The sequence below is a fragment of the Anopheles coustani genome, chromosome 2, assembly GCF_943734705.1.
Source record: "Anopheles coustani chromosome 2, idAnoCousDA_361_x.2, whole genome shotgun sequence".
Taxonomy (NCBI): domain Eukaryota; kingdom Metazoa; phylum Arthropoda; class Insecta; order Diptera; family Culicidae; genus Anopheles; species Anopheles coustani.
Window position 1 is genome coordinate 8,039,333 of NC_071289.1, and position 23,452 is coordinate 8,062,784.

Genomic DNA, 23,452 nt, shown 5'->3' on the forward strand with positions numbered 1-23,452 from the left:
GAACCGATTGCCTTTGGTGGCGCCATTTATACCCCGAAATCGATAATCCAAATTAAGTATAGCGATTTCTAAATCGTTTGTTTTCGAACACTCGTTTCGAGTGATTCCTGGTAAGAACTTTTTTTTTCATTTTTAAACACCACATTTTACACTTTGGTGGGTGACTTTTGAATTACAGAATCGTGCACTGGCGCGTGCTGTATTCCGTAATCATAAATGCCACCATGTCGTTTTCCCCACGGTGGCATCATTTTCCACGCTCGACATGCAGTTGAGCAACTTCCCGGGGACGCGCACATAACCTCAATCCGTTGTGCGTTATCCAGTTGCACGGAAAAAAAAGGATGTTCCTGCGCATGCTGCACAGTTTTCCTCCCTCCTGAGCCTACGGTGAATCGGCGCATTTTGTATTCGCAACACATTGGCTTCCTTGCCAATGCCAGCAGGCTTCCATCCTTCCAATGTATTAACCCCCGACGGAGATGACAACAATATAATGCATGCAGGCACCACCAGGCAAAAAGGGCCACGAAGGGAAGTTGCACCTATTCAAAACCAACCCAGGTCTATGGTGAGGATGAAAATGGTTTGCAATTGCACAATGGGAGCTACCTAGCGGAGAAGTTTCATACATTTCCATGCCTTCATTTGGGAGTTTAGTTGAGCTCAGCGCTGAGAGTATTTGAATTTGTACATCGAGGTTTAAGAAAAAAGTAAACAGCTAGATAGCGGAATAACACACTGTAATAAAAATGTTTCACCTGACTGATTGTATTCTGAATAAGCCCTACACCTTTCCCCTTCCAGAAGCTTTTCAATCCACCGGCTCCCCAGGACATCTCCCGGCTTTGGATGAATATAATTCCTTACAGTAAAATTATCCCCCACCATTGCGAGCGAAACTTCTCGTCCATGCCACGTGAGCGTGTAGCATAATCATGTTTATAAATTGTCAATGCCCTGGCTCGGCGTGTGCGACGCGAACGAAACTCCGACACCGAAGTATCCTGCCGTGTTCGGCATTATCCTCAACAAGCAAAGCGAACGGGGCTCTTGAGGGCGACAACATGCGAAGCGAACCTGTCGAACGACGGGAAAATGTCTGAGGTTGGTTGCATTAGTTTATTTTCATTATTTCATCGTTACACTGCATTAACATTAGCATCATCACCGTCATCGGGTGCTACGATCGAGGTCATACTGAATGTTTGCGTGTGTGTTTGAGCGAGGTGTCGTGGAGTGGTTCCCGGTAATGGTTCACGTGTTGTAGGTTTACTTTCGTACAATGTTACGAGCAGATGGTGACTAAAGCACATACAATTTTAAAGTATATGCGGCACTCACTTTATTACATAAATGAATTACCTATTTAGGAGAAAAACAAAATTTTTAATTTTTTCTTTTATTTTAGATACAGTATAATTTCCAAAAGTGTTTCTCAAATTATATGTTTTACTCCTCCAAATATTCGATTTATGATTAAATATACAAACTTATCGTTACTTTTTTAGGAAGAATCAAAAAGTCCTTAATAGAAATCTCTGTTTTTTTTGTTGGTTTCGTTTATTGTTAGTGACAAGACGTTAACATTCATTCATCGTTCTAGAATTAATTAAAACGTTCTACTATATTACGGCTGTAATAAACCCTGCTCAACCGACTAAACAGCTTATTTCTCCCACTCTAGATAAAACTTTAATTACTTTCCACTCTCTTGCACTTGGTAATTAACTTTCTCTTGTTACAAACTTCCTCCCCTGTGTTTTTTTGTGTTTTAACTCAATTTTTCTTTTTTGTGTTTTCTATACGAACTAAAGCACGCAAGTCTACGACGCCGGCTACGACTACTTCTACTACTACGCTCGGTTGGGCAGCTGGTTTTGGCAGGTCAGTACCGAAATAGGGAGCTCTAGGAGCACTCAGTGTAAAACGCTGTCGATGTGTATAGCATGAGTTTTACCAACGTGAAGGCGGCGAATGAAAACAACGAAAACGGAAAACACTGCATCGAACAGGATACCATCGAGTTGGCATTGATTTTTCCACAACACTTCTAAATTTCGAACCGGTTTGATGATGGGCAGTTAACAACAACCAACAACACACACACACACTTTCCTCGATGGCTTGGAGGTCGTTGATGGATCAAACCGGATTCGGTGTGCTTTTGTTTTCGCTTCATATTTTAACATTTTCTGCCTCACGCAACTTTCGCATTCGTTTACGCTTCAGGAAGAGCAGTGTGCAGATGATCGCCAGGCAGAAGAGCAGTATCAGAGCGCCACCGATCGTCATCGCCTTCACGCGTCGGTACGGATAGACGTAGATCTCGAACTCGTTGCTGCCGCTGGTGTAGTTGGTCGTCGACAGGGCAAACACTTGGAACGTGTACATCTCGTCCTCGTCCAGATCATCCACTGAAAGTAGATGGAAGAACATTAGTGGAGAAAAACACGGATGTCCAATGAGACTTCTGGCACTCACGAATAAGCTGCGTTTCGGAGGTCTCCCGACTGCCATGAAGTACGTGTTTCGGCTCAACCCACCAGCGAAGAATGTAAAAGCGCAACTGATCCAACCCAAGCTCCGGCGGTTCCCACTGGGCGAGGAAGTGTTCCTGCTCTTTGCGCACCAAGAAGTTCCTCGGGGAACCAATCTGACTGAACTGCAGCAGTGCGTCCTGGAGTCCGTTCTCCGGTTGCTCGTATTCGGTCGCTATTGGTGAGGAGATTTTAGAAACGACTAACGCCAACGTCCAACCCTAACGTCGAGTGTCAAGATACTTACGCTTGGTGAAGTACCGGAAGGCCTTGCTGAACATTCCGTCGCCATAGTTATCCTGGCACAGGACCATGAACTCGTACTCCCGAGCCGGCTGAAGGTTGGTGATTGTCGCCTCCAGGATGTGCTTATTGCTCACCTTAAGGGTACGCCACTCCGGTGCGTCAGCCAACCGGTACCAGATGATGTACTCCAGGTACTGCCGGATATAGCCCGGAGCCCAACGGATCGTGATGGCCGTGTCGGTGCTGTTTCCCGTCAGATTGTACGGAGCCCTTGGCGATACGTTCTCGATCATGATCTCCGCGTCCACCGTTACCGTCGCTGCCTCGTTCGTCGCCTGACAGCCGTATATGCCCCGGTCCGACTCTACGATGTCCGTGATTGTCAGATTGCCACCCTCGATCGTATACCGACCGTGCGGCAGCAGGCTTCCATCTTTCTGATGGGACAAAACGCAAAACATGATTTCAATTAAAAACACCTACTCGGAAGTGATGGCCATTTATGACTCACCTTAACCCACATGATGTCGGGAGTGTGGTAACCATCCCGATCGCGTGCATCGCAGTGCATCTCGACCGTGCCACCCATCTTGGTCACGTACACAAGCTTCGGCTTGAGGGTGAAGTACGGTGGTCGCTGTACGATCACGGTGATGATCGGCGACGCACCGTCCGTACCGAGATCGTTGTACGGCGTGCAGGAGTAACGTCCCGCGTGCGAATCATCTACTTTGTCGAACTGAAGACTCCCGTTACGGTTGTAAAAGACGCCCTGCAAGGGGGTATCTTGCCTTGTAACGTGCTCTCTACCTAGCTCCCAGCCACTTACTTGCACATTGTACGGATCGAACAGGAAGCCATCCTTCTCCCAGCGCAGATTCTTCAACGGTGGATTCGACCGGAAGTGACAGTCCAGCACCGCCGACTCGCCAAACGGCAGGTACACCTCCTTCGGTGCGTACACTACTTTCGCTTTATCTGGAACGAATACGAGTTGGACTAAGTTAATCCCCTTTGGTTTTGTAGCATTCCCGTTTGAGGGCTTACATTGCACGTTCAAGTAGGCACTGGCCGCCTGGCTGTCGTTGGCCGCGTTGCGCACCTCGCAGGTGAAGAACCCGAGATCGCTCATCTGCGTCGGGTTGATCGTGAGACTACCGTCGGGGCCCATCGTCGAGCGGTGCGATAGGTCGAAGTATTCCATCAGCGACACTCCATCCTTATACCATTCCACGAACATCGTTTCCTGGTTCTGCACGACGCAGTGGAAGAAGGCTGGATCGCCCTCGAGCACCGTCTGGTTGATTGGAGGAACGCGCAACAGCGTCCCACCTGCAATCCGATGAGAGACCCGTCAAAGGCAACCCTCCGGTAGGAATGTTCTGGCTCTAGGAAAGGGTTCACTCACCAAGTACAGAGATGTGGAACCACGTGCCGTTGTTTCGTTTGTTCGGGACGCGATTGGGGAAGATCACCTTGCACTCGTACCAGCCGTTGTCGCTTTCCCGAATTGACGTTAGGTTGAGCGAAGCCTTGCCGTACACGATGTCGTTATTGAGCATGGTCACGCGTCCGATGAACGTTTCGTACGCATTCAGCAGGCCGTCGTACAGCGTGAAGACCGGTTTGTTCTGAAGATGAAACAAGCCAAAAGTTGGTAAGGTCATAAACTTCATTATTCTGTGTGGTAAATTTGAAAAGTGGTACATAAATGAACTTATTCATGGGTGTGGAACATGATGAGACAATTCGGTCCGAAATAACACGATGATCACATAGTTTACCATCAACGATCAGTTAGGATGACGTAAGGTTCGGATTAATTTGATCAAACGGTAGCATTCCAAGTCAACGATGCGTTTTATTTTGCACCACATTTCGGAACATTGAATTAGAAGAGAGTTTCCTCCAACCGCAAACCGAGCGCGGCATCTCCACAGCTGCTTGCTACAAATTATGATAAATGCGATCAATGGAGCCCCTCGATGGCATGGGAAAATGTTAACCTCATCTCAAAGCCACCATGTTTCGAACCGAAACCATTCCGGACCGTTACGAGATGGTTGGTCTTATCTTTTCCATCCGTTTTCGTATCTTTTCTTCACTGTTCGCCACTTCCCCGCCGCGCTCCGGAATAGGAGCCAATGATAATTGTCATAAAGCCGCAGAGTTGGGCAACGGTTTCCCGGAAGGGAATGGCCGTTCGGGTGAACCGGAGTCATCACGTAAACGACGGCTGATCCCGGTCGTGTTAAATTGGCGAACTCGTGTTTCTCCACCGGTGCGGCCGGCGGGAAGTGGAGGAGGAGCGGACCACCGCACCCCATTCATTATCGAATTAAGGTCATGCTGTCTTAGAAATGGTAATGAATTTATTGACAATATCATTTAAGCGGCCCGCAAAATTCGCCCTCGGAAGTGGTCAACGGTCAGCAATGTTCACCCCGAGATCCACGAGTGGGTTTGGGAGTGGCCGGAGCGAAATTTGGCCCAAGGTTATAGCTGCAATGTTTTGGATTTCTTCGACTTCCCTCAGTACCGTCGTGATGAAATGAACCAAAAGCAGCGAAATTGGAAGGTTTCAAGAAAAGCAGTTCTTTTATTTCTTCTCCAACTCAAACAATCTTCACGGTCTCCTAACGATAATGGACATGTGTTTCGACGTAGTTACCGGCATTGCTTCAGCGTGCTCTTCATATCTCGAAGTAAGTGCCGTTCAGCTTGGCTAGCTCGCGCAATTGCATGCACCGTAGCTCGTTGCCCTCATTCGGTACGTCGACGCCCTTTCGGATTACCTCCCTGACGATATCGGCCGCCTTCTTCACCGCCTCCATATCGCCGGCGCAGATGTACGCGTGCAATGGCTCGTCCTCGCCGGGCAGCGGCTTACCTTTGTTGTGAGCGGCTTTACTAGGCTTCACCGACCCCTTGCCGCGGATGACAATCCTCGCTCCGGAGTCCTTCTCCATCGCCTTTAGGGTGTTTCCCCGGGGCCCAATCAGCAGCCCTATGAAGTTAATGTCCTGGTACTCGTCCTGTGGAATGAGCACCTTCTCACAGGGCCGAACTACAGGCGGCTTGTAGTCCGGTGGGGGCTGGAAGCACGGATTGAGCGACTGCATTCGTCGGATGAGCTGATGGCGTTGCTGTTCCAGCTTCTTGCGCATCCGATACTCGCGCGTGTTCAGTCGAATTCCGTCGCTTCGGTAAACCGGTTCCGGTGACGGAGACCTTTCGTGCCGATTTTGTGGTATCATGAAGTCACCCGTCCTAAGCCGGTAGTTGATCTCTTCGATCTGCAGTTGGACCAGGTACCGTTCCTGCTGATCGGGCGTCAATGATGCTGGCAGAACGGTTGGCATACCCGGAATGAAGGTCCGGCCGTGGATGGCGTCTGACCAGCGGGTCTTTTTTCTACGTTTCCGGACCAACTCTCCCTCGGTGGCACTACTGGGTCCAGCCGAATCGTTTTCTTCTTTAGGTAAAACCGAGGAACACCCACCTTCGTTGTCCTTGTTCAACATTGTTTCTTCCTCCTGCTTTTGATCATAACTGTTTAACAAGTTAACATAGTCACTTACTGTCGATGCTGTTTGCATCGTCAATGTGGTGAGGTTTTGAGAGAACTCTTTTCCCTTGCAATAATAAAGCTTCTCCGGGCTTGACTGATGTGAGCGCTTCGCCATTCTGGAAACATCATCCTCACGTTGGTCTCGTGAACGATTCCGGTACTTGTGGTCACGGCTACGGCTACGATGATGCTCCCGGTGCTGATGTTTGGTCTTCCGACTATCTTCCCGTGAGTGCATATGCTTTTCCATACTGCGTACACTATCACGGATCCGCTTCGTACTTCGTTCCCGGTGACGACTTCGATGATGTTCTTCCGTCGAGGTTCTTATCTTGTAGTCACAGCGAATAACACAGAGTTATTTGGGGTTGAAAGCTGTTACAGATGGTTTTCTATATGCTAGGGTCAATTACACAGCTTCACTTTTGGTCACTTTCAATCCCAAGCGCAAACTACTCTAGTTTCTTCTAGGAAATAGCAAAGTCAACTGGGATGCTGCGTTTTTTGGCAGGGCTGCTCTGTTAGTCGGCTTTGCCATAAAAGCCATAAAATTATGCCATAAAAGCCGTTGTGTAATTGTAACAATATAGTTTTAAATTTCAATCTCTACCAAGCACTCCACATTTTGTTAAGAATTTTATTCAACGTACCACAAAGTATCAAATGCATGCCACACCTGATAAATGTAACGAGTCGTGCATGAGAACTGGTTTGAAGTTTATGGCATTTTAAAATGCTCATGTGTCAAAGTCCCCTGTGAAAAAAGGCGATAAGCAGCATGCAAAACAGCTTTAAATGAATTATTACAATGCATGGATACGAAACACAATTACCTCCCGCCCAAACCGGGCGAAGACCCAAACCGGGAGACAGTTTCAATTAGTGTCAAACCCAAACACGGGCAACCCAAACGCCATCCCAATATGCACTGGCCTTCATTTCCCAGCACGCGTTGTTTCTTTTCCACTTTTTCGTGTTTTTGTTCGTTTTTTGTTCTTTTCTTTCGAATGCCATGCACATCTGTTATCTGTCCAATTGCAACACTGCACGCCAACTGCACAAGATTTCTCATTTGCATTTGCAAAAACGAGCCCCTTTATCCGGCCGTCTGGCGGAGAACCGGAAGCCGTCCACTCGACGACTCTGCTCCGGCTCTGTGCCGCTGTCTCTTTCTGTGTGTGTGTGTGTGTATGAGAATAATTTGAATTGATTTTTGCTCGCAGTGTTTTCGGCGCAAATTAATGCGAATCGCGTGCACTTTTGCTAATTACGATTCTGCCGACGCCGGCCGAGTTTTGCCGCCCTTTTGGGGCAGGGAAGGGGGGCAACGAGTAGGGGGGAAGGGCGTGTGCAACCCTCAACACTGATTGTTTGTTTCTTTGGTTGCTCCAGGTTCTTTGTTTACTCTTGGCGTCGGAGCAAGAAAGCGCTCTCTGTCCGGAAATGGCAAATTTATGTCCGCTCTGCCGAACGATGGACAGTGTTGGAGATAAACATTTTTGCAGCAACAGTCCGACTGACTGAAATAATAATGCAATTATGCGAGGGAAAGATGCAAAAGTGCATCAGTCGTGCCCCGACTGTACCGGTGTGCAATCGAAAATTCAGTTTGTGAATTTATTAATTTATGTTAATAAGCAAATTGTGTTGAAAAAAAAACTACAAGGTGCCTGTTTGGCATTAACATAAACAGATTGGAGTAGCTCTGCATTTTGCTATTCATTTTGAACACAAATTGGATAAAAGAGCAGCTTCTTGATTTAAAGAGGTCCACCAGCAACAACCATTGGTTTGGCAATATTTCTTTAACACGTTGCGTACCGCGTCACCCAAATATGGGTGACGGCAGTTTTAGTACAAAAAAGTTTTTGACCTATAAATAAATGAAAATGCAACATAAAAATTATTGTAATATTTTATATAAATATGTTGGGAAGCTAAGTTTTTGCTTGGCCTTCGAAAACAATCGGTTTAACAAATATGATAAACAAATTGTAATTAGAAAAATTGTACTAAAAATTGTGCTAAAACGCTTGGTACGCAACGTGTTAAACAAGCTACAGCTTTATGTGGATGGATTCCACATTTAGTAGGAAAAAGAAATTAATGACAAAGCAAAAGAAATTTAAATGAAATCGTTTATTAACTCACTTTGAGATGTATCTATTTCAAAATTCACGGAAATTGCTAAAGCCTTCTAACGAAGAAGAATAAATCGAGTAATTAAAGAATTTAAGGATATTCATTATTTTGTAAAACCGTCCTGCCTTCCGTTCATGACTTAAATTCATTTTATTCTTTGCTTTGGCTTCTTTTGAGTACTTCTGTTGTGTTTTCAAATCATTGAAAACCAATTGAAGTATACACCAGAAAGGTAAAATATGCGAGCAGTACAAATTTTAAAATAACAAACACTTCCCAAACATGAAAATTCAATATATTGGTGGGCGTTGTATAACAATAAGCGAACACCATTACCCCCGGAACAACAAACACTTTAAATTCTAACATAAACCATTATTTACGGCCCATTAAAACGAACGCTCGGCGGAAGGAAAAGCAGAGCCGAATAGAAAATAATTGCCGGCGGTGTTTCGAATTAATTTAACCCGATGTAAATCGGGCGATAAAAACCTATGCGCCGACGTCGCCCGTTAAAACCCATTGTCAACCCATAATTTTAAATTCCGCACCATTATTCACAACATCGCCCCGCGGACGGGCGAGCGGGCGTGACATCATAAAAGCGGGCCCACGGTAAAGCTTTATCTCGCCTCATCAGCGTGGTGGTGAAAGTGCACTAAAATGCACACTTTTCAAATGTGAACACACGCCTGGAGAGTAAAGAAAAAAGGGAACAGGGGGAAAGAACCGAACCGCGAGCCACGGAAAAGCTCGTGCAACGATGGACCAACGTTGATTAAGCCACCATTGGGTTGTTTCATTTTGTTTTGGGCTCCAGTTTAGGGTTGGTGTTCCTTTCTTCTGCTGCTCCCACGTTAATCGCATGTTGCGCCCGCGAAACGTGGCCCGTTTGTTTGTGTGCAAACCCGCCTCCCCGGGGCTCTAGCCCTCATTCCCCTCATCATCAACCTGTCAGCTTGACAAGTGCACGCAAAAGCCGTCATGCACCGGATTAGGGGCTGCATGTTGCACATTCGGTTCGCGTGCATGTCACGCTTTCAGTGTCAGAGGCGTCAGCAAGTCATCCGTCCCTGCCCGAGCTGGCGTGCCTGCTGGAATGGATTGCCATCCTCCCCATTCCGGGGTGGCTTAAGCCTGGTCGGACGGAGGGAAATAAAAACCCCATTTACTGCAGCTCCTCCTCCTCCTTCAACTCCCACCACAACCGTAGATGTGCATCTCGTCTGATAGGCACGCTGTTGCCGTTGCGTAAAACAAATAATAATAAATTTGACCTTAAACTTTGCGGTCAATGAAATGATACCCTCCGGCCACTTCTGGGGAAGCTGCATTCCCCTGCCTCCCGTCCCTCAAGCTCGACTAGGCTAGAGATGCGCTTCAGGGCTCTAATAGACCGAGAGAGAGAGAGAGAGAGATGGGTAGTGTGTGTCTTTCGAAGAACGGAACGATACCGTTAACAACAACAACCTTTTACGACGCTGACGTCGTTTCGCAGCGCAACACAATCCCATTTCGCAAAACATGGCCAAATTTGTTTTCCATTAAGGAACCCGGTATCTGGTCCGGGTTTCCACCGTTGTTTACGTTGACACCAATTTACACCGGTAAAATTGGATCGTCCTGGTGAACGTCCGGATGGACGCTATCCGAATCCAGGATCACGTTGTTGTGCCTTTGGGTGTACTAGAATGTTGTGGCTTGATGGACCAACCTGGGTGGTTTGCGATTGGTTTCCACCGAGCGTACCGTTTTTTTTTTATTTTGTTATCTTGGAAAACTCTTCCCACCAACGGCGGTTGGTGAGTAAATTGAATTTTTATCGCAATTTTATCACACTCCAACGATGCTTACCTCCTTGTTCCAGTGCAGCACGTACGGGATCGGTATGTCCTGGGGGAAATCAACCGGACAGTCCAGCACGACGTACGAGCCGATCTTCGCCTCGAGGTAGACCGGTTTGCGGTCCGCCAGGAAGCCGGCGTTACGCCCGATGGCGCCGAACAGCGTCAGCAGCGCCAGCACCGACGACACGTGGGCGACACTGCCCACGACCCGCGCCACCACACCGGTCACTTCGGGCAGCTTCCAGCTTCCCCGCCGCCAGCAGCCCCCGTTCGCCAGTAATTGCTGCATATTAATCATTGTTCTGCCACGGCGCGCGCGCGTTCTGGCAGCGTAATTTGCATTAGCCCTAATTGATGGCTATCTCCGACGGCCGGCGGACTAGACCGAACTCCGCAGGTCTCCTCCCAACTCCCCACCACCACCTCCAAGGTGCACAATGACTTCACTCGAAAGTAGATTTATTTCCCGAAGAATCGAAGCAAATAACACACTTCCTTCGCACTCGGGCTTTGTCTACGGAACGCCACGTCAACGAAACGATGGCTTACGACCTTTGCGACTTTTACGACCGAACTCGTTACCCGGCGGCGCACCCACACAACACTGACCGTTCCCCCCCCGGGGGGCGAGCTGGACTCCGGAATTAGTTTGATTATTTTATTCCGGCTGCAGCTCACCTCACGCTTTGCAGAATTCGCACTGCACGCCAGCCACCAACCACCAGGTCTTACGTAAACCGGCCGTTATGGTCGATTATGCTAATCCGCGAACGAGGAGACTAGCACTTGGAAGGAATTCTTCACTCTCGAACCAGTTTTCGAACCGCCACCAAAATCGCGAACAAGTTTGCTCAACCAGATTCCATTCAAACAGCTGATCGTGGATTCACCGGACCAGCTTCTTCCCCGTGATCTCGATTCTCGAAGGGAAGATTAGAGGCCCTCCGTAGCCGACGCGATCGCAAACGCTGCCAATCCACTACTGATCGCTGGACCAGCGACGCTACACGGTCTAAGCTGCGCATCGCAAATCATCTGAACCTGGCCGGGCCGGGGATGGGAAGATGGGCGGGCCGTCGCATTTAAGGTTGATTCGTTTGATAACATGACAGCGCAGTTGTGTCATGCGTGCGGAGTGCGAGGAAAGATGCTGCGGTTAAACCGGGTGGACACAACGACGCATATGTTTAAGCGCATATGGGTTTCGTCAAAAAAAAAAAATGGAAGAGAAAAAGAGCGTGCTTTCGAAAGAGATGGACAAAGAATGAAGAATACGCGAGAATGAAATAGAAAGTCACCATCGCTAAACAAATGGAAATACTAAACAGTACGGTTACGAACTTGTAGGTGACAGTTGCACAGCGAGAAAGACAAAGAGTACTGAAAGGGAACAAAACGCAATTACATCACAACTGAATGGGGGGGAGGGAGAGGGGGAACTCACGCACACACTTTCCCCCCGATTGGAATAATCGTCAAACACTAAGCCTGATCATCGGAAAACGCTCAGATGAAGTAATGCAGTTGGGAATGGATCACGAGTTAGCATACCGAAGCACGGAACACGGTTACGCGATATGGAACGGCGAGTTGCGTGTTCGCGAGCATTTACCTATGTTTGCAGGAAGCGACGAGTTATTGAACAATTGAGACGAAGACAATAGGAAACCATCGGAACGATGATGCAGCATACCTTCGAGCATAGGCAAGAGATGAATGTTTAAGTAGACAACTGACGAGGCTGACAGAAAGAGGCAGCATGGATTAAACGGTGCTGACATGTATGATAAATGTACAAATCTAGAAACTCCTTTTTTAGTTGATCCTCCTTTAAGAAAGCACCTCATTTTACTACGAACTTCAGCAGCAGCAGGATTATTTTTGATTATTTGCTTTTGGTTTTGTCATATTCTGAAGTAAACTTTTCGTATAATTTCGAGAGTCTGCTCCTAGGCTACCTGCAGATCTTGTTCCTAACCTCTAAAACCCCCAGTTTTAAGATGTACTGCGTACTTTACTTTATTAAAAAAGACACATTAGTTTACTCTTATTAAGAAATCGTGGATGCATGGTTTAACATATTTCAAAGATACAAAAGAGCTACGTTTTTCACTTTAGCTAACCATATCAATAATCAATATGTGTACAAGTATAAAAAAATCATTTATGAAAGTTTTTCATTCTTGTACAAAGATTCTAGTCCCCTTTATCTATACTTGTTTGTAGGCATCACAAAGAAATTAAAGAATAAAATTGTGCACAGCTACGCAAAGAAGTTTAATTAAATTTAAATTGCGTTCCGAAAAATCCATCCAGAAGCGTTATCGTAAGCATTTAAAATGCGTAACTGATTGCGCAGTCTCCCCACCCGAGAAATCTCATCCTAAATACAATCCATCAATCATTTTCGTCTAATGAGCTCCGTCACGGTTCGTTCGAGGGGCCGATCGATAAATCCCGAATGCCTCTGCCTGCCGGATTCTCCAATTTAAACACTCTCCAATCGTGTGTACAAAACAGCGATGAAGTTAAGTAAATACTCTACTCTCAACTTTGGCTCGCCTTTCGAAAATCGCTAGGCACATCACCACCACTTGCCCGCATCCGCATCGAACCTCTGGCTGGTTTCACTTCCTCGCGCACCTAACCCGGAAAAGTTTGGCCCCGGCATCAGACGTTACTGATGCCAGTTTTAGACAGCTTCGCACCAAAACGTTCGTCGTCCGTAGAGAAGGGGAGTGGTCGACGACGTGCCTTCAATTAACATAAATTGTTTAATTAAACTCTTTCACCAAAGTCACCGAAATACCGGTAACGCGCACCCCCCCTCCCCACCGTTACTGCGAGGCCTCGAAGCGGCAGCGCCACATTGCTCCACATTTTCGTGGCTTCGAACGACTCATAATTTAAATTATTCAATTAAGATAGTTCGAACACGGCGTTTGGAGTGGGTTCGTGCGGCGTAAATGTGCTACCGGCGTGCTCGTACGCTTTTCGGCAGTTGCTCGGATAGATTCCACTAAATCTCTCCCGTATCGTATCGGCAGCTTCCGTGACGAGAACTCCTTTTAGCTACGGTTTGATGGACGATTTGGAGCAGCACCTTTACCCTTTCGGGCACCTCCGTGTGTCGTTGTGGTATCGGTAACATGGAAGATAACGGAAACTAAGAACAACATACTGATGATGGGATTAAGAGTAGCTCTTTTCGAGCAGGAAAAAATATTGTGTATATTGTGACACGTGCCATCCGAGCGAGACCGTCGGGGTGATTATCCGTCCACTACATTGCACAACGACGGCTAGACGATGGACATTTGCATTTCTCTGCCGTTGCCATTCGCCCAATCTTCACTTTCCTCTGCACCCAACTCGGTCGTACCGCAACAACACTAGCATCACATTAGACTTTTAGCTAATCAACTGAATAAAAGTAAATCGGGTAAATTTTACTGCATAAAATAAATTTATAATATAGTTTCACCGATCAATGATAATGTTTTGTTTTTTAATAACATGAAAAGGTCTTTTGACTTAATGGAGTTCCAAACGAAAGTTTGTTTCGGACAAACCTTCATGCATAATTAAATCTGAGGATATATGAAAACAGGTCAAAAGATGCGAGCGCGCTCTGTTTAGTGTCAAAACTCTGGTTGCTAAATTTCATTTGGTGAAACCACTCAAATCTAGCTTCTAGCATTCCCCAAATACACTCGTTTTGCGTTCTTCCACCCGTTTGCACATCCTTCGGGTAATTGAATGAAGTAAGAACTCATCTCCACCCAGATGGAGGTGCCTGGTGTCCGGTACGAGGAACCGACCCGGGGGGCACAGGGGGTGGTCGAATGAAACCAAGAAAAATCGGACCCACCACTACACTGCACTCCAGCGTCCAGCAGACGGTCATTTGCATTTAAACAATCGATAATTTGCATGTAAATAACTTTGATAAAGAAAGTTCCGCCAGCGCAACCGTAATCTCGGCGTTTCTGTTTGCCTATCATTGGCCAGAGGCGGAAGGAGCGAGAGAGAGAGAGAGAGGGAGTTGGGAGAAGTCTTTGGGAGTGGCAGTGTAGGTCCTTATGTAAATGACCAGCACAAATAAGGGACGGTTTGGTGCGTTTAGGAAAGAGCACAATTTAATCGACTGAACACAGCAACTTTAGCCGTGCGATAAGATGCCGACAATGTTAGCGTTGATTTTTTCCGCATGGTTCAGACTGTGAAAACAGAAGGAAAAAAGAACAACCGACCTCAACGATGTGCCTTTCTGTTAGTCAATCATCAAAATCAATAATAAGAGTCGTGTTACCAAACTGAGTCAAAAAGAATTTAATAAAAATCAAGCTGCATGCATATTAAAACTTCAATCCAGGCTTGTTAGTAGCTTTTAATAACAATAGTACAAGCATTACTACATTAGAATTGATTTTTTTTACGTAAATGCTTACCGAAAAAACACCTAGAATAATCTATAAACACGGAGACAAACACTATAGTGAAACAAATCGGTCATTTTTATGAAAACAATGACGCAGAAAAGTATCTCTCTAGAACACAACTGTCAAACAAATGTAAATAAAAGAGTAAAAGAGTAACCAAAGTTATACAAATACTGCGGACAAACCAACAAACCAACTGAACTTAATCCGTTTATATTTGCACTATATTTTGTTGAACAAATTCCTTGGAAAAGATCATAAATCGTTACACAATTCAATTGTAAATAATAATTTATGAATAAATCGAATAAATCATAATTAAAATTATACTTATTTCCAAGTACAGATATGGTTTCAAAGGTGGAATTAAAATAACAAAAACGTCGAACATACAAATCACACCGCATTGCATAATCGTTCCACTCACACCTTCCCGGAGCATATGCTCGATGTAATGCACCGTGCCCTTCACCCCGCCCTCCCACATTTCCTCTCCCTCCACCAACCACCGACCAGCAACGGTGAATAATTTATCATTATTGAATTCAATTTCTAGAAAACAACTCTAAATTGCAATTACTTGTGCTGACTCCCCACAAACGCACACACACACCCATCGTCGGTTGTGGTAGCGTCCCGCGAAACGAATCGTGGATCGCGAACGTGAATGTGATACTCAACCCCTCCCGGCCCCCTCTCATGTTTTTCACCTGCCACTTCCGTTTCCCGTCCCACCCCGAAATCGGACACAATCGAGAAGCACCTACTCATGAATGGAAGCGAACGGCGTCGTACGTACCCTAACGGAACGGCTGTAGGTCGAGTGTGCTGCTGCAACCGCAAGGTGCATACGGTCATACAAACACACACACACACACACACATGGGATGTTGGTGCACCTTCGCCGCTGGCTTCGTGGCTTTCCTTCAAGCTGTTCCACCCTCTTTCGCTCTCTCCCTTGCACTCTAAGGACGTAATGCTTTCTTCGCGAAGTCATGCAACCGTAAGTGGCCCGCTGATATGCCCCGTACGGTTGAGTGCCATTGTGCGCGGGTCCTGAGCATAAGTCCCGGCTATGCTCGGTATTTGCCCTCCCCTCCCCGTCCCCCACATGCACTTCCGATGCACTTTCCTATTGTGAACAACGCAACGGCAACGACGACGACGACGACGGGAGTTGGCTTCGCGGCGCACGTTTATTGGACGGAGGTTCGCTCGTTCGAACCGTGAGGAATATTTCTAAGCAGTTCGTGAACTGCCGTTAATTTACGCCAGCCATCATAAAACTAATTGCCGCTGGCCCCGAAGTCGTGGGGGGAGTTCTCTGACTGGCGGGGCACAATTTTCCGCCTACAGTTCTGTGGCCCGTAGGTTGGTTGGTTGGTGCATTGGCCGTCGATGAAGAAGTGGTTGACGCCTGCGAGGGAGAGTCAAAGTGTCAACCTCCCTTCCCGGCTAGGAAGGGTGAAATTAGGGGTGCGTCTGGGAAGCGGTTCGGTTGAGTCATAGAAGTAGGGCCTCCGAAATGCGTTAGCCAAGCTCACTTAATGTCGTGTTGAAATGGAATGTAGTGAGGGTATTTAAAGCTTTAGACCTAGGCTCAATACTTGCAGGGAAGGTGTAGATCATAAAGCGCTTTAGGAGTGTGTTATTTCTAGCGGTTTCTGATTTCGAAATTTTGAGCATGCATGGAAAAATATTGAACGATGGCGAAAGCGAACCGAAATTCGGTTCCCAAACCAGCATTGTGTCTGAGTGGCTGATATTAAACAACGTGATGACAAACCTAACGATTGACAAATAACATGTTGCATGTCCGCCCCCCAAACAAACCGCCAGCATCGAACGGCCTGAGGCGCACCAGAACCGGGTTGCAAATTATGATAATCATCCAGCAAACAGCTCAACCGTGCAATTATCAGGTTGTGTGCTGTACAACCAACTCCTCCCCGTCTCGGGTTCCACCCGGAATCGTTCCTCCACGCCAGTCAGGCGTTTTGTGATTCCTCGGCGAAGCGTAAATCCGCGAATCCCCGCGAGCCGCAGAACAACAGAACAGAGGTGGAAGGCGCACACAGACCTTCCCCTTTCCAGTAGTTCTGGTTTGTGCTTCAGCTCATCTCACCGGCGATGATGCTGATGATGAGACGGCGATGACGGGGCTGCACATTATTTCGTCGCATGGAAATGAAAATAACCAAATTTCACCGAAAACGGGGGGCTTCAAATGGCGACCAAAAACGGAACTCGGCGGCTCATTGCGTGCGGAGAATAGAAATAAAAGTGGACGGTGGCGTTCCTGTCGGCCGCGGAAAAACCTACCGGAGCGCGACTCGGCCCCCGGGAAAAACCACCCCGACACGACATCGACACAAAGCGTTCCAGTGATAAAAGCCTCTCCGCGCGTCCGAAGAGCAAACATTAATAACTCCAACCGTGACACGGACGCAGCTGGACTGAATTTATGATCTAAATAGAAATGGACCTTGCATTTGATTGGGAAGTACAGTTTCCCTTTTTTTTTTTGGCGTTGGTTAGATGAAATTTGCCAATGTTAGATCACGAACGAGCTCCGGGAGCCGTTTTTGATGCGCTTTTCACCTCGAACATCAATCGATACTGGACTGAAAATGGACCGGGAAGACATGGGACAACTAATTCTACGCGACCAACAAATACGCAGAACGAACTAATTAGAATTTTACTCAATCAAATGAACGATATGATGTTCGAGAAAATCAAATGAATCCCAACGTACTGAGAAGTTATTAAAAGCGGTCGAAATTGAGGATTTATTGCATGAGAAAAAAGTTCGTGGAAGATTCGTTAGTTTCGGTTTGGTATTTCCAATCGTGGTTTTTGAACCTGTTTTTTCCAAAGAGTCTAACTAAGTTTATTGGTCTTTGGAAACATAAACAACAACACATGATAAAGTAACGTAGTCAAGGAAACATTGGTTGAAAATAAAGATCATGCTTTAGAAAAAACGTAACGTAAACGTAAAAACAGAAAATAAAGAAACGTTTTCAAATACAAATGTTTCTCATGTGAAATATTTACATTGATAACTTAAAACTTTTTTTAGTCATTTTTTAGTCTATCAAAACCAACGAAAAATAAATCACTATCTTCTTTTATAAAATCCCAACCAATACAAACCAAGCGTTGTACAACAAGTCTCGCTAAAACCAAATCACTTGTTGTGCGCGAAGGAAAGTTGTTGAATGGCAAACAAAACATCCGGTTCGCAGGCAGCAACTTGCCAACCTTAATCCACACTAATCCGGGGTTGAAGCTCGCGCAGCAAAACGCGCCCTGACCCCATGCCCGGTTGTGGTGGCGTTATTTTCAAATCAATTTTCATCCGCGTGGAAAGTGTGACGTAGATGGCGCGGAGGATAAATCGAATAAACCGCATAAACCGGGCACCAGCGAGCCTGAAATGGGTTTTCATTAGTGGTAAATCGAACGAATTTACACCCACCAACCGGAACCTTCGCCAAACCCCGCCTCAACTAACACCGGCTGGTGGGCAAACAATCGTAACATTACCACGACACGGTCCCGTACCGTGGACCACGAATTGTTGTAGTGTTCTGTTCTAGTGAGTGTTTTTTCAACTCTCCTATGCTCTCCTTTTACCGACAGACCATTAATCAGACGCTCACCACCTCGTCGCGCTTTATATTTATCATTCCAATTAGTTTCAGTTTTCCTTCCATCATGAAGTGCATGTGTATGTATGTGTGTGTGTGTGTAACACGTGGCTTTGTGGTACGGACCCGAACGCCAATGTGGATGCGTTCGATTATGAAAAGCTTTCAAGTGCGGTCATAAGTTATCATGGTTACCGGCGGAGTGGAAAGTGGAAACGGGACAGAAGGAAATGAAAGCCGAGAGAAGCGACCTGAAAAAGAGTGCACTTCAATATATTAATGCATACTATTGGCTTTTGAATAGGAGGAGAAAAAAAACCAGTACCCCTCTTGCCCGGGCAGGACACACATTTCACCCCCTTCACCATGTTGTGGTTTGACTTGTTTTAACGAAAGAGGAAAAGAGTGCAGAGGTGAGGATGAGAGCTGGTCAGCCACGAGTAGCACTCGATGTTTATTTTATTGTTTTGCTTTGGCAGTTATTTCTGTCATTGTTTGCAGTACCGGGTTTTCCCGCCCTCCCCCCAAGAGCTTTCCCGTGCCGTTGTTTTTATTGATGGTTTTCACTTTATCTATGCTCGCAAATGTGCAACAGTGAATGATCGGCAACGCACCGAGTGCAATATTGAACTGCGATTCCCCTCCCCCTCCCAAGGCCTCGTGGGTTGGGAAATGTTTTTCATTACGCACACGGACGCACCAGGCGAAGGATAGTAGTGATTTATGACAGGATAACAATTGGTTCAGATTCGAGGAAAAACAAACCCCCCGATGCAACGAATGTGACAAACGGTTCGTCAGCTGCGGTTTTAGGTTTCGAAGCATGCGCTGACGTTTATTTATACGGTGTGTAGATGTGTGTGCATATGTGTGAATTTGTTTGCTGCACAACAAATCGAACATGATAGCGAGTGGTTTTCAAAGTTTATTTTCGTTTGCAAACATTTTTATTTATTTCTGTAAACAACAAACAACATTAAACAAAATGAATATTAAAACTTCAACCAGTCAGGTTCAAAGGCAAAGTAATTAACCTCCTCTACTTTCAGGTCTACTTTCTCCTTTTTATTTTTATACTTTCATGAATTTTATCTTTTGTGTTCTTGCTTCCTTTTTTGTCATACTTTTAGCTAAATCAGTTTTAGCATGACAAGTTTACTAGTAATTTTAAATAACACTTTAAAAATCAGATCAATTGATTGTATTTCTTGATCCATTCCACTGAAGAAGGTTTCAGGAATGTCACAGGGTAGTTTAATGCGTCACGTGTGCTTCTTGAAAGTCATAAACTCTTTTCTAATCGTTTAGTAATATTCAGATTGAATATTCTGTCCCTTTACAAGATAAAAATACTATCATTCTTAAAAGGGAATTTCTTTTTCATCCCTGCATCCAATCTGCTGCCTGCAGTTGCACTTTGCGTAAAGGAAACCACCCCCTTCTAACACATCTTGCAACCCTCACTTGACCCCTCGGATGTGGCCATTGTTGGCCGAAATGTATCTATTCTATTCGTTCCATTTCCGACAATGTGCGCACACTGCGAAGCCCCTTTGTGCCGTCGGATGTTCATTGTTCCGTCGGTGTTTGGGGTGGGTTAGGAAAACCCATTCATTCCACCCTTCCTCCACCAAACCGGCGTAACTCCGTCCGTCGGTGTCGGAATCCATCCGTCCGTCCTGGGGTGGCATCCGGAGGTCATCAAGTTAAAAGCATTTCCCACCAAACGATACCATTCACCGGGAATCTTCACCCTCGGTGTCTTCACGAAACCGAATGCACATTCGCGAGCGTGCTAAGAAAATGGGACGAGAGACTTGGCAGGCCAACCCTTCGCTTGACACTTTCGCATTATCCGACGGTCCATCTTTTAAGCATTTTTCTTCCGGTGTAAATGTTTCTGTCCTCCCTTTTTCCCGAACGCGGTCGTTTTTGCCCTCGATCCCGATGCAGATGTGCATTCGAATGAGGCACGGTTGGGGGTTGCATGCCAACGATGATACTTTCCATTCCATCACCAGCACCAAGCGAGCCGTACGGCTTTGGCTCGTCCGGAAAATCATTTCTTTTACGGCGCATTTCCTGCTTTTGCGGCCGAATGCGGTGCTGTAGTGTACGTCACGTCAAAAGATGATGGGAAGTGTCAGTGGTCGCTTGGATACTCTTATGTTGGTGAGTGTTTGCAAGTGAAGGGTTTGTGGAGTACAGTAGAGTGCAAAGGATTTTCCTAAAGGAAATAAAGAACAGAAATTTCTTAAACACATTCAAATTGAAAGTTCCTTACTATTTTAATGCATTGAAAATAGAATCAATGTTTGAAGAAAACTCAAATGAGGTTTCAGTTTCGAATCTCTAGTCCCACACTGTTTGGTTCAATCTTCGTTCGCCTTTACATATCCGCTGACAACCGGCACGCGGGATCCATTGCATGTATGTACATCTATTTCTGTACACCTAATGACCTACAAAACGAGCATGGGAGCAGGAAAAACCCCTAGTGCTCATATGCCGAAAGCTTCATCCACGCCCGCGTTGCATGACACCGAGCGAATGTGGCACACGTGACGTGCTCCATTTTCCGCTACGGTGATGACGACGACGACGACGATAATGGCCTGGTGATATTCATGCTTTCATTCATTAGAAGAGACGGGCGAGATGGTGTTGTAAGAAAGCGTGTAGCCCTTTTACCTGTGGACACATCGGGAGCAGGATGGATCCATTTCCATCGACCTTCGGGATGGAAGGATGCTGAGTTTGGATGGGATTTCCACACAAAAGCGTGAGAGCACTTGTTCAGCGTGGCGTGTCGGTGAAGGAGGGTTGCAATATCAGTCAGGGTTGCGAGAAGTGCAAACGCCTTCTCGGACTCCTCAAGACGAGCGAGAGTGTAGTAAGACTCGACTAAGTGAGTCAGAGGTTTCCCAAAGAAAGCCTTTCGGTTCGGGGAAATTAATGCCACCCTTTGTCCCAGCGTTTCGACCGTTCGCTCCGCAGTTCGTTCGTTTGTAATTTTAATTTCAAATAAATATTTATCACCGACACCAACTCTCACTTTCTCCTTGCCCAACCTTCCTTAACCAACCTCAGCCAGCTTTCAGTATAAGAAAATCGCTTTTACTTACTCCACTCGTTCGCACGCAAAACATTAGTCGGTGAACTTTCAAACGCTCCCGACCCCCCAAACAAGGCTGTTGGCTGTTGTGTGCTGGCCAGGAAAAGTTTTGTCCCAGCCACATCCGGCTGCCATGGAACACAACCTCAGCCCGCAGAAGCACTCGGTTCCGGTTTGCACCGAAACTCTCAAGTGACGCCCCAGCGGAGGATTCGGTTTGGCTGCTCTTGTTTGGGTATTTTCACCCAAAAATACTCCACTCCAAACGTTCGAGCGCGTCCCATTGCCTTCGGTGGACGCTCCCCGGTGCATCCCTGGCGCAAACAAATGACGAAAGCGTGCAGGAAAAATGAACTGCATCTCGGCGAGGGCGCAGACCTCCGCAAGACAACGGCAAACACTTCCTAGCTGTGTGTGTGTGTTTGAGTGCCTGGCTCATCGCGAGGGTCGTGACCGGTCGGCAGACTTATAATTCTTACCCACCCTTTCCACTTCCTTCCCTCTTGGCAAACAGCGAAAAGTCCGCGGATTCTAACTTCGTCCACGGAAGCACGGTTTGACTTTTGAAATAAGACTCACGGCTACTTTGCGCCGTTGTGAATTGCGCGGCCCCCGCTTCATGGCAGTGAAATGGAACTTTAGTACGCTTTTGCTTTATGTTTCAGGGTGTGTGTGTGTGAGTGTGTACAATTGTGCTTCGAAACGGTGATGCTTTGGGAGGCCAACGAGCAAAGCGATGAATTATGTTGCTTACTCTGCCACGGCACTGAAACACCATAAACAACGGATGAAATAAATGATCCCCCAATGCAACGGGCACACGGAGGGTTTCTATTCCAAGGGAACTTGTGCGAAGTGCTTCCAAAGAGGGGTTTTAAAGCTGCAATTTCATGTAGAACCCCCGTAACGCTTTATGGTGCTTTATGGTGACACATTAAACTATCCCTAATTATCTTCTCGTGCGGGGAACTACTTAAAAGTACTGATTGTTTATTATTACTCTATGATCGGTCCAGTTGCTTAATGTAGCATGAAATTATGTTTTTATTTAAGTTGTATTTTAGGAAAAATATTTTTACATTTGGGGTGACTCAAATATCCAAACATTAAGTAAAGAAACAAAAACACTAAAAAAGAATAGAAACATATCATACCTCCCTGAACATGTAAATCGTTCTTTGTAGTAGAAGTATTTTTATCCTTTGGAAAACAGCCCACCAGGCGCCTCCATAAAAAACGGACCTTTTCGGATGTGATGGAGGCGCCTGGTGTTTGGTGCAATTTTATTTCAAATGGTATGAAAACTTACAAAAAAAAAAAAGAAAAACACTTCAATGCTCCCATGCACCTCCTCAGAAAATGTGTCTCCCGCACCAGAATCGTAGGTAGGGCTAGGAACTTTCAAACACACACTCACATTATTTAAACGGCTCTTTGGGTTTGAAATGAAAACCAAAATACGGCTCTCGCAAGAATCAACCAACAAGCACTTTGATGTCGGCCGGAGCGACCTTCGTATGGTTTGAAACACTTTTTCCTCTGTACCGCTCGTCATGGGTTCCGTCATGCAAACGGTCTTTCGTGTTCGCTTTTTTCCCCATCACCAAAGGTCCAACATCAAAAACTATACGCAAACACGGTGGGTCTATTCATCTAATTTTATGCAGGCCACCGGGATGAAAACCCAACATCTCGGCACTCGTTTGCGGGCAACATTTGCGTGGTGTAATATTGTGGTTGGGTTTTTCAGTTCTTTTTCTTTTCTTCTTTCACTTTGCTCTTTCAGCGCTTTGCAATATTTTGCTTCTTTATGTGGAAGCGGTACGGATAATCAAGGGGCATTTCTTCCGGCCATGAGAAACCCGGGTTGCTTCAAGACGGAACCGTTTAATA

At 46.2% G+C, this 23,452-nt stretch overlaps 1 protein-coding gene across 1 annotated transcript; it reads right to left on the bottom strand.

Annotated features, from left to right (window-relative positions):
* Nucleotides 1-1,532: 1,532 nt before the first annotated feature.
* On the bottom strand, nucleotides 1,533-10,644 carry LOC131261879 (protein borderless). Its single transcript, XM_058263728.1, has 8 exons — nucleotides 10,354-10,644; nucleotides 4,195-4,417; nucleotides 3,834-4,118; nucleotides 3,616-3,764; nucleotides 3,298-3,558; nucleotides 2,788-3,223; nucleotides 2,485-2,715; nucleotides 1,533-2,417 (listed from the first exon to the last, which is right to left on the bottom strand). Exons 1-8 carry the CDS (start codon nucleotides 10,642-10,644, stop codon nucleotides 2,179-2,181), a joined length of 2,115 nt encoding a protein of 704 aa, XP_058119711.1. The 3' UTR covers nucleotides 1,533-2,178.
* Between the last annotated feature and the right edge of the window lie 12,808 nt (nucleotides 10,645-23,452).